Source organism: Vespula pensylvanica, chromosome 16, assembly GCF_014466175.1.
Source record: "Vespula pensylvanica isolate Volc-1 chromosome 16, ASM1446617v1, whole genome shotgun sequence".
NCBI classification, from domain to species: domain Eukaryota; kingdom Metazoa; phylum Arthropoda; class Insecta; order Hymenoptera; family Vespidae; genus Vespula; species Vespula pensylvanica.
The window spans coordinates 2,839,871-2,851,816 of NC_057700.1; the positions used below are offsets into that span (position 1 = coordinate 2,839,871).

The window sequence follows — 11,946 nt, forward strand, 5'->3', positions numbered from 1 at the left end:
ACATACGTATATACGTATGTATGTATTCTCTCTATCAGGTCACGTACGTATGTACGTATGTATATATAATATATACGTAGTACGTACTTAACAACCTACGTTATGTATGTATAATACGTTCTATACGTTTGTACGTTCCAATCCGATATATCGTCGTCAAGGAAGTAAAGATCGATCGGCAATGAAAATCGTGATAATACTGTGGTGGTAGTTTGTCTGAGAAAGTGCGAAGGCACGCGAGCGCGCGAGCGAGCGAGCGACCGAGCGACATCTTGGAAAGCTGTTCACTCTCTCTCTCTCTCTCTCTTTCTGTCTCTCTTTCTCTCTTTCTCTCTCTGTCTCTTTCTCTCTCTGTCTCTCTCTCTCTCTCTCACTCTCTCCCTCTCTCTATCTCTCTCTCTCTCCATCTTTCTCTCTCTTACTCACTCGCTCACTCGCTCACTCACTCACTCACTCACTCACTCACTCACTCACTCTCCCCCCGTGGCCCCCACCCCGGTCGGGGCAACCCCGTCACATACAGCGCAGGGAGATGCGCGTTACGCTGCCAGGGATTCCAGAGAATCGACCTTTTGATCCCGCGACTCTCTTCGATTTCGGTGCTCGAAGGACGATCGAAGTGGACCGAGTTCGATAAACGGCTTCGAAACGTTTAAAGAGTTTCTCTCTGTGTTATGTATCTGTGTACGTGTTAGGATTCCTACGTGAGATAGAAGTAAAGAAAGAGGATAGACGGATAGATAGATAGAGATAAAGACGGAGAGAGAGAAAGAGAGAGTGAGATAGAGATAATATGGACAGTAAGTTACGTTCGTTTATGGCGTCATCATCGTGATTCTCGCGTTAAACATTCAAGAGAGGGATTACAGAAAGCAAAAAAGATAGAGAAAGAGACGGAGGAAAGAGAGAGGGAGAGAGAGAGAGAGAGAGGAGAGAGAAAGAGAAGAGAGAGCAGACGCAACCAAGGGATGATGATGGCTTTTAAAGATGGTGGACGAGAACTCGTGTTGGTTGGTCGTTATTGATCAGCCGATTGACGTGTCCGGAACGGTGATCGATTCTTCGGACATTGCGACGACCGCGACGTGCGCGTGTTTCCTACTCCTGTGAGAGACTAAAGAAACTGATACATCATCGATCGGGATCGTTCCGCGTTAATATTTCTTCGACTATTAACTATTTCGTGATCAACTCTTGACATTCCTGTCGAGATTCGGGAATATCGTGAAAGAGGGAGAGAAAGAGAGCTAGCAGAGAAAGGGAGGGAAGAGAGAGAAGAGAAAAAGGAAAAACTAAATTGATGCGAATAAATATTTTGATCGATTTGCTGTACCGAGGGATCGATTAAGAAAAAAAAAGGAAGAAGGAGAAAGAAGGAGAGAGAGAGAGAGAGAGTGAGAGTGAGAGATACGGAGAGAGAAAGAAACACAGATAGAGAGAGAGAGAGAGAGAGAGAGAGAGAGAGAGAGAGAGAGAAATAGAAGAAAGAAGATCAGTGTCGATCGGATGGTCAATATCGAAGAAACGAGCATCGATGGTCCGATTTTCAGTTATTAGTCGTGGTGGATGAGGAAGACATAGAGATAGAAAGAGAAAGACAGAAAAAGAGAGGGAGAGTGAAAGACAGAGAGAAAGAGAGAAAGAGAGAGAGAGAGAGGACAGGTGACGCCAGTCGATGTTTATGCTCGAAGTATCGGGCACATCGAGCAACGTTGGTCACGAGGTATCGGAAAATCGATAGAAAGCTGACTGACGCTAGTGGTGCCGGTCAGTGGTGGTGGCAGCCGCGGTAACCGACGCCAGCGTCGACGGCGACGACGACGGCGGCGACGACGACGACGACAACGACGACCACGACCACGACCACGACCACGACCACGACGACGACGACGACCACGACGACGACGACGACGACGACGACGACGACGACGACGACGACGACGACGACGACGACGACGACGACGACAGCGGTGACGGCGACGACGACGACGTTGGCTATGTTGTGTGCCTCGTAATCGTTCGTGTTATGCGTTGATGGTGTTCGTGTGTCTACGAAACGAGAATAACGTTCCCGGTAGTATCGTCATTGATGTGGTAGTAGTAACAGTAGTAGTAGTAATAATAGTAGTAGTAGAAGTGGTGGTGGCGGTGCTGATGGTGCTGGTGGTGGTGGTGGTTGGTAGTGGGTGGTAGCAGTGGATGAGCTGAACAGAGACAGAGAGATAGAGAGACAGAGGGAGAGAGAAAGACAGAGAGAGAGAGAGAGAAGACTGGTGGGGTTGATTGGAAACGTCACACTTTGCAGGGACGCAACGCGTTGTTCGGTGCTTCTTCTGTATCATTATCTCCGCCGTTAAAAATAAAAATAAAAATAAAATTAAATAAAATAAATAAATAAATAGATAGAAAGGAGAAGCGTTAAACGTTAAACGTTAAAATGAATTCGTTTTCGAAGATCGGATCGACCATTCTCACGTACGATCGTCGATTTTTCACTAAACGGCTGACTTCGGGTTAATAATATAGGACCGTCCTCGGTACGGCTGAAGGGACAGAGTAAAATTTGTGGGATTTTTCTTCGTTCACATTAAGAGTTATCTCTTGTCGTCTATTTTTTTTTTCTTTTCTTTAAATCGTCACACACACACACGGCACGCACGATAACACACGGTCAGACACACGCGCATACACACAACAAACAAGAATGTATATATATATATATATATATATATATATATATAAACGCACACTTTTCGTGTCTTCTTTATTAGCTGGAAAGAACATTTTTAAAACGGACGGTCTCGCGTAACGCGGCAGATTTTATATATACATATATACATACATATATATATATATAAATATATATATATATACACATAGATATTTCGAAGAGTGAGAGCGCGTCCGACAAAGTGGTGTGTGCTTTTGGACGGAAGGGGTAGTTTTCACGTGGATACCATACGTGTCGAAGGGGTGAAAGTCTTGGACGCGTGGAGGAAGGGACTATTCCCGGTATACGAAAGTGCGCAAGTACGAAAAGGAGGGCGCTCGAAAAGTGGTGGTGGTGGTGGTAGTAGTAGAGGTGGTGGTGGTGACTCTCCGTCGTTTTTGATTTTCCCCTATGGAGAGAGACCGTGTTTAAAGAGAAAGAGAGAAGGAAGGAAGAGGACAGGAAGAGAGGGTTAAAGAGACGGAGAGAAAGAGAGAGAGAGAGGTAGAGAGGGAGAGAGAGAGAGAGAGACAGAGACAGAGAGAGTATAGACTCACACCTGGACCAGGAGGAACGGAACGGAACGGCACGGCACGCGCGGGTAACGCCGTCGTTAAACTCGAGAACATTGGTGGTAGAATAGACCAGGTGGTAGTGGTGGCGGTGGTGGTGGTGGTGGTAGTGGTGGTTGTGTCGCTGGTCGTCCCGCCGGAGGAAAGGGGCGGAGCGGAAGGGCCCAGACGGGGTACCGGTGGGCACCGCTGTCTCGAAAGTGAAAGAGACAGAAATAGAGAGAGAAAGAGAGAGATAGAGAGAGAGAGAGAGAGAGATAGAGAGAAAGAGAGATAGAGAGAGAGAGAGAGAGAGAGAGAGAGAGAGAGAGAGACAGAGAAAGAGAGATAGAGAGAGAGTTTGCGACCGAGCCACCTCGCTCTCTCTTTCTTTCCTCGTCGCTCTCTTCGTCGTTCTTTCGTTTAGGAGGTTCCGTAGAACGTAGCCGTTGCCGCTACTACTAGAGAGCGTACCGTATTCACACTCTCTCTCTCGGCCGGCTAAGCGTCCGCGCGTTCTCAATCGCTCCGCGTATGTCATGGGCGCACGGTGGACGCCGCCGTTGTGGTACCACCGGATCTCTATGCCGATCCGTCGTGGCGGAGCGTCGACAGAAGCATCACCGGGAACATCGACAGCGCCGTCCTCGTTGTATATCAGAATCAATCTTGTCGTAAACGGTGGCGCGACGTTCGAGCTTCGTTCGAGATTCACGAAGGTGTTAGAGGCGAGAGCGGGAGCCTTGAAAGGTTTCCAAGGTGCCAGTTGCCAGGGTGCTGATCAGTGACGACGAGAAGAGCGGTGACGAGGCGCCTTTCGAGTTTAACGAAAGAAGAGAACTTTTTTGATCGGTGCGTGCGTACTTGTATCCTTGATTGCTCGTTTGCTCGCTTACTCGCGCGGACAAGTAACTGTGAGAGACAAGGAGAAGGAGAAGGAGGAGAAGGGGGAGGAGAAAAGTGCGAAGGAAGAAGGGTGCGCGGTGAATTCGAAAAATCCCGGTTACGTAGTGTGCACGCGGTGTGTGTCCAGTCACGACAGCGAGCGAGTGCGCGCCTACCCGAACTAGATGTGCGTAAATGGAAGGTATAGGGGACATAGCCGATCATCAATCGCATAGCGAGCAATTACTGGACTCGGTCGATTCCCCGGCGGCGGTCTCTACGCATGGCCGCAGCGGCAGTGGGGGTGGCTCGAATGGAAATTGTGGGGCTGGTGGAGGAAGAGGAGGAGGAGAAGGTAGTAGGGGAAGCGTGCTTGGTGGGGGTAGACACCACCACCATCATCATCACCAGCACCATCATCACCATCACCACCATCAGCAGCAGCAGCAGCAGCAGCAGCAGCAGCAGCAGCAGCAGCAACAGCAGCAGCAGCAACAGCAACAGCAGCAGCAGCAGCAACATCACCACCATCATCATCATCACCACCATCAGCAACACCACGAGGTTAACGAAATTGGAGGTGGTAGAAGCGGCGGTAGCAACGGTGGAGGTGGTAGTATCGAGGGTATGTCATCGTCGGCTTCTCAAAGTCCCGACATCGCGTGCGCGAGCCTACCGCTCGAATTGCTCGCTGCTGGCGCGCTCGGCGTTAAGGAGGAACGAGATCTCGTTGCCGCGGAAGATCTCTCGTCGTCTCAGGAAGGGCCGACGATCGGTAGCGGAGGCGGTGGTAACGGAAACGGTGCCGGTGTTGGTGGTGCTGTTGGTGCTGGTGGTGGTGGTGGTGGCGGCGGTAGTGGTGGTAGTAGTAGTGGTGGCGGTGGTAGTGGTAGTGGTGGTGGTGGTAGTGTCGTCGGTGGTGGTGGTAGTGGAGGTGGTGGTGGAGGCGGTAGTGGTAGTACCGGCGGCGGCGGCGGCGGTAGCAGCAGCAGCAGCAGCACCAGCAGCACCAGCAGTACCAGCAGCGGTGGAGGTGCCATCGGTGGTGGCGGTGACGGTGGCGGCGGCGTCGGCGGTGGCGGCGGTGGTGGCGGCGGCGCCGTCGGCGGCGGTGGTGGTGGTGCCGGTGGTGGTGGTAGACAGAGCAGCGCGAGGGAGTCCCTGTCGGTGATCGTGCCACCTCAGGACGTGGACGTGGACTCGCGCGACGACGCCGACGACTCGGAGCTCCTCAGTCCGGGCAAGCTAACGCCGACGTCGGGGATAAGCGTCTCGGTCGCGAGCATGATCGACGCGACGGACTTCAGGGCGATGCAACCGGAGCCGACTTATCAAACGTTGACGTCGGTTACCGAAAGAATGTCGCCGCCTGGCTTCAGCCCGGGCTCCTCGTACGCGACGCTGACGCCGTTGCAGCCGTTACCGCCGATCTCGACGATGAGCGACAAGTTTGTGTACGGTCACACGACCGGCGGGGTAACCGGTAGCTTCGCCGTGATGCAGAACAACGGCCTCGGTAACATCGGCCTTGGTATGGGCGGCTCGCCGTACGCGTACGATAAGCTACCCTCGATGGGAATGTCGCCACCGCACAATTATCCCTCGCCCGGTGCGGGCCTACAGCCGAGTCCTCTCTCGCCACAGAGCGCTTACAGTCAAAGCGCCCTGAATTCGCCGCACAAGTCCGCGAGTCCGCACTATGATCCGGCTTTCCTACCGAGGCTACAACAGAGTCCCGCCGCACTTAGCCCGTCTTCGCCGCCGGCCGTCTCGGCGACCGCCACTTTCGCGCCTTCGCATCATTCCCCGCCCGCGCACTCGGTGCCGGCGGCCTCGCCCCCGCCCATACAGACGCAGCTTCAGCAGCAACAACAGCAACAACAGCAGCAACAACAACAGCAGCAGCAGCAACAGCAGCAGCAGCAGCAACAACAACAGCAGCAGCAGCAGCAACAGCAGCAGCAGCAATCGTTGGCGCAACAGACTATATCGCACACTCAGCACGTGCAACACACGTCGGTCGTCATGAAGACGGTCTCCTCGGCCGGCCACGGTGCCGGCGAGGTCGAGGAGATCAACACGAAGGAATTGGCACAGAGGATCAGCGCCGAGCTCAAGAGGTACAGCATACCCCAGGCGATATTCGCCCAGAGGGTACTCTGCCGTAGTCAGGGAACGCTCAGTGATCTCCTACGTAATCCAAAGCCCTGGTCGAAGCTCAAGAGCGGCCGGGAAACGTTTCGACGTATGTGGAAGTGGCTGCAGGAGCCGGAGTTTCAAAGAATGTCGGCCTTGCGTCTAGCAGGTTAGTCTTCACACGGAATATCCCGAACTTCATCGTCCCACCTTGTCTCTTGTTCTTCTTTAGCGTCGCGTCTCGGATTTCTCTTTATCGCGACTACCTCGCGACTACCGACACGTGCAAGGTTTCGCTTTATCGCGACTTCTCGATGTCTGTTTTCTTTTCTTTTCTCTTTTTTTTCTTGGTTCTTTCTTTATCCACGATACGGTTATTCGCCCTTCGTAAGAGTTTGAACGTCAAACGAACTATCGACCTATGTGCTCCATGCTCGAGCGTCCATCTCGCACGACTTTTACACGAAAAAAGCGAAACAAGAACAAACAATAAAAGATAGATAAAAAAGAGAACGAAAACGACGAAAAAGAAAAGAACGAACGAAAAAGGAAGCACGCACTCAAAAAAAAAAAAAAAAGATCTTAAACCATTGAAATGGTTTCTTAGTGTCCAACGCTACGTAATCTGCAACGATATTCATCGTTCTCCATCGTGGCTGGAAATCACATCGCTGGGTGCTAAAACAAGAGTTCTCTTAGACTCTTAGACAAATTAAGGATATCTTGTCGAAGGAAACGTCAGAATCAGAAGTTGATCGCGGCATACGCGAGATTCATTCCGATCGATCTATACGTTGATACATCAACAAACGTTTACCTTTGTCAGTACAGTAGACCAGTTTTAAAAAACCCTTAACTACTATGCGACCACGACGACTACTCATAAACGATCTTTCTTTTTTTCCCTTGCAATATATAGCAGAGCAAAATAATCGTTCGACCTGAGACCTGAGAGATTAAAATTCGTAGGTGGTTTTGCACTTTGCTCGTGGTTGCATGCAACCAGGGTTAAATGGGGGGGTTAGAGGGGTTAGGGGTGCGCGTGGAAGAGGTGTACGTGCGCGGAGAGACGCGGCGGAAGCGCACACGTGGATACCACGTGGAGAGGCGTTCCCTTCCATATCATTCAGAGATAGACGCGCGGAATAACACTTTTCGAATTCAACATCCTTTGCCCCGGCACAACACCGCGTAGAGTTATTGATCGCGGTCACGCGGTATTATCGTAATAGCGCAGACGCGACCTCGAAGGTTTTCGTTAGAGACGCCATGTTGGCCATGCCGCCAGCACGCTGTCGTCACCCCCCACCCCGCTCTTTTCCCTCGTGCAAAGCGCACCACCTTGACGACCGTCCTCTAGCCGTCCTCCTTATCTGCCTTGCGCGACTTCCTCTACTCACTTTACTGGCCGACGTATACGTATCGGGATAGAGAGAGAGAGAGAGAGAGAGAAAGAGAGAGAGAGAGAGAGAGAGAGAGAGAGAGAGAGAGAGAAAGATAGACAGCTGTCTGTCTGTCTCTCTTTCTCTTTCTCTCTCTTTCTCTGTCTCTCGTGTTGTTGTCTCCTTACTATAGTAGTTCACGGAGATTTCCTCTCTCTCTCTCTCTTTTTTCTCCTTCTCATCTGTCTCTCCGTCTGTTTGTTTGTTTCTAATTCTCTCTATGTTTCTCTCTGTCTCTCTCTCTCTCTCTCTCTCTCTTGTTCTTTTTTCTTTTTCTCTTATCCTCACGCACACACAGTTTTTCGTATCTTATTTATTTACTTCTCGTTCGTTCTTACGCATTCGTACTTGACGAACTGCTCGGTCACATCAACGTCTCGTTTAATTCTCATTTCGCTTCCATCCTCCGAAGAAGCATGATCTCCTTCTGATTCTCCTCCTCCTCCTCCGTCTCTTTTTCCTTTTTTTCCTTCTTTCCACTTTAGTTTTTCTTACGCGTGAGAGAGTTCTTTTTATCGAACGTGTTCGGCGACTCCCGGTGTTTTATTATCGTTTTCGTTCGGGGAGTTTATCGAGAGAGAGCTGAGAACAAGTATAATATATAGTACTTCTCGTTCGTGTTGCGTGTAAACGTTTTCCTTATGACCCTCGACCTTCCGTATTTTTATTTGTCCTATGATTTCGTTTTATATATAAAGTCAATGTCGTAACGAGAAATAGACTAAGTTTATGTGCGTGTGTGTGTGTAAGTGAGAGAACGATAGATACACAAAGAGAAAGAGAGAGAGAGAGAGAGAGATAGAGAGATACGGTATAAGAAGGGATGTGGTAACTATCCTACATTTAGTTCGAGTCTCTCGTAGAAGAGAATTGTCTAAGGGCCGTATAAAGGGTAGCAGGATGAGTCGTAGGGGGATCGAAGAAAAGGTGACAGTAGTAAAGGGTCGACCCAAAAGTAGACAAAGCCAAGAGAGGAGAAGAAGAAGAAGGAAAAGGAGAAGAAGAAGAAGAAGTAGTAGGTGTTAAAGAAATAGAGGAAGAGGAAGAAGAAGAAGAAGGAGTAGAAGAAGAAGAAGAAGAGAAGAAAGGGTTCGATACAGTGCCCTTGAGATTAGAATTCGCCATTGTTTTCTTGTTCGCTCGTTCCCGCGTGTTGTTTCGTTTAAAGAGAACGTGGGGTAAAGGGTGTTGGGGTAGGATGAATATCCGTGCGAGAAAAAGAGATAGATGTATGTAGATAAAGACAAAGAGAGAGAGAGAGAGAGAGAGAAAGAAAGAGAGAGAGAGGGACAGAGAGAGGGAAAGAGAGCAGAGAAATTACAAAATTTCCAACTCGGCGTTCGTCGGAATATCCTGCGAAAGGTAATTCCCCCATTCTACAACCCCCACCTCTTCTATCTGTTATCCCGAAAACGAAAACAAAATATAAAACAAAAAAAAGGAAGGAAAACTTTCGGATCTCGCTTGATTCGCGTTCGATAACGTTCCGTAATATAATAGTTTCGCCTAAAGCAATATAGGAACAAACGTTTTGTAAAATTCAACGACAAATATATTTTCATCCCTATCTATACATATATATATATATTTTTTATATGTGTATAATATAGACATGTACGTACACGTACACAGATACAAATACACGCGTCCACACAAGGACACGAATACGAACACACGTGGATATACACATACTCGTATATAACGAGAATAATTAGTTTTTATAGGAGATGGAGTTTTGACGGGGTGGATGGGATGGGAGAGGGGAAAGAGTTGTATTGCAAGCGTATCAATCGACGTAGTTTGACGATGCACTTTTGTAAATTACATACCTCTGTTACGTGTTTCTCGTTCCTGGTGAAATTCATCTAGTAATGACCATCGTTCGCGCGTATCACCGCTACCACCCGTCTCTGCCATCACCACCACCACCACCACCACCACCACCACCACCACCACCACCACCACCATCATCACCATCACCACCACCGTAACTATCTCACCAGCACCATCGTCGTCGTTGTCGTCGTCGTCGTCGTCGTTCTCCCATTTAATTGCGTTTACGCTGATTATAGATCGTCAAAGTGGGTCAGAGGACACGTGAGAAAGAGAAAGAGAGAGAGATACACACCATATATAAAGAGAGAGAGAGAGAGAAAGAGCGTGTGTACATATATTCGTTCGTGTGTATATATAGAGAGGAACAGGATCGTGTATTTTCCTTATTTTTAGGATCTCCATTGAAATTATCTTGCGCAAAATGATAATTCGTCGTTAATCGAGACTCGATCATAGTTGTTTCTTTACTAGTTTTAATGATATAGATAAAAATCGTGTGTGCGTGCGTGTGCGTGGGTGTTCCTGTGTACGTTTTTTTCTCTCATCTTTAACGAGTATTTCCATGGTTAAATACAATTGTCTGTGCAGTTGATTCGAATTCCGAGGTAGAAACTACATTCGATTTAGAATAGAGTCTTTAAATGAGTGTTAACGAAAGCTCTTTCTTTTTAAATAAATCATTTCGATTTAAACAATTTGAAAAAAAAGAAAAAAGAAATGGAAGAAAGAAATCATATTATCGTGTCATATAATAGGATCGATTACAGTTATTATACGTGAAACACAATATCGGTCAAACGGGCGACCATAGCAATTTTTTCCCTTGTTTTTCGCGATACGACTAATTTTCTTTTTTTTCCTCTTTCTTTTTAATCTTTTTTTCTTGTTTTTTTTTTTTTTTTTTTTTTTTTTTTTCGTTATATTTTCGATGACATTTTTCGCATAATTGCGGTTCAATTTCATCGATGACCGATCGAATTTCGTTTTTCGAAGCTCTTCGATGGTTTACGGATTGTTGGCGTAAATTTGACATTTGACATATAGTCGAAAAAGAAATATAATACAGAGCCCATGATCCTTGGTGGTCAATTGACATCATTATTTCGTATCGTGTAAAAAAAATGTTTATGCTGGCCGTTCGATCGTTATTGTCATTTCATATACAGGTTGATCACAAATTAATTAAGCCTAGTCGAATATCTCGTTTGTTAAGGGCATATATATATATATATATATATATATATATATATACATACATAAATATCGATCAAACCGGAAGTTTGATAATCTTTTTATTTCTTTTTATGAAAGATCCTGCAATTTTCTTTTTTTTTCTCTTTTTCATTAATCAAACATTTCAATCGATTGTCATTAAAAAATTTGAGTGAAAAAATTATTTATTATTCGAAAAGAAGAAAGAGAAAAGAGAAACGATATTCGTCAGACACTTATTGAAAGATCTTATATCAGTATCGACGGACTTGGCAGGAAATATTTCATTTATTTTACTTTTTTTTCTGTTTTTTTTTTTTTTTTTTTTTTTTTTTTTAAAGGCAGGTAACACTATCGTCATGCATTACAAGGATTATTATTAATACACGATATAAATATGTAATATGAAAGCTGGAATCTTATCGATAGAATTATTCTCTCTTTCTTTCTCTCTCTCTCTCGCTCTCTTTCTCTCACTCTTTTTCTCTCTTTCTCTCTACCTGCGTATAGCTTCCTGTTTAGAAACTTAATATATCGGTTATTGGATATCAGATATTGGAAATCAGATGTCAGAATATTCTAGGACTTGCTTGCTTTCTTTTTTCCTTTTTTTTTCCGTTTCTTTTTCTTTTCTCTTTCTTTTTTTTCTCCTTCTCTCTTTTTATTTATTTTTTCTTTTTCTTTTTTTTTTTTTATTGAACATGTACATATCGCCACGTGAAAGATTAGAAGTAGAAAAGGATGATCCACTTACGAAAGCAAGCATACTAACGGATTCTGATGTAAAAAATTTACCTGCTTTTCGAGGAGTCTAGGACAAGAGTGAAAAGAAGACAGAGAATAGGTTGAGAGGTAGACAGAGGGGGGAAGAGAGAGAGAGATAGAGAGACAGACAGACAGAGGGACAGAGAGGGACAGAGAGAGAGAGAGAGAGAGAGAGAGAGAGAGAGAGAGAGAGAGAGAGTTAGGTGGTAAGTGCTTACGGTTATACTCGGAATGACGTCAGCACCCCTCGTGGTACCCACATCATCTGTCGCGAGGTGGCTCGATCGGTGGGAGCGAAAGGTAGAAAAAGAAAGAGCGAATGAGACATATGTAGATATATATGTGTGTGTAGAGAGAGAGAGAGAGAGAGAGAGAGAGAGAGAGAGAGAGAAAGAGAACGAAAGAAAAA

General features: G+C 46.6%; 1 protein-coding gene across 5 annotated transcripts in view; it reads left to right on the forward strand.

Annotated features, from left to right (window-relative positions):
- The first annotated feature begins 1,440 nt into the window (after positions 1-1,440).
- LOC122634860 (one cut domain family member 2-like) overlaps positions 1,441-11,946 on the forward strand; it is a 106,715-nt gene continuing 96,209 nt past the window's right edge. For all 5 annotated transcript variants that reach the window (XM_043824240.1, XM_043824241.1, XM_043824242.1 and 2 more), the window contains exons 1-2: positions 1,441-2,273; positions 2,881-6,451. In XM_043824240.1, the coding sequence (XP_043680175.1) occupies positions 4,342-6,451 (2,110 nt within the window). In that variant the 5' untranslated portion in view covers positions 1,441-2,273; positions 2,881-4,341. The remainder of the gene's footprint in view (positions 2,274-2,880; positions 6,452-11,946) is intronic.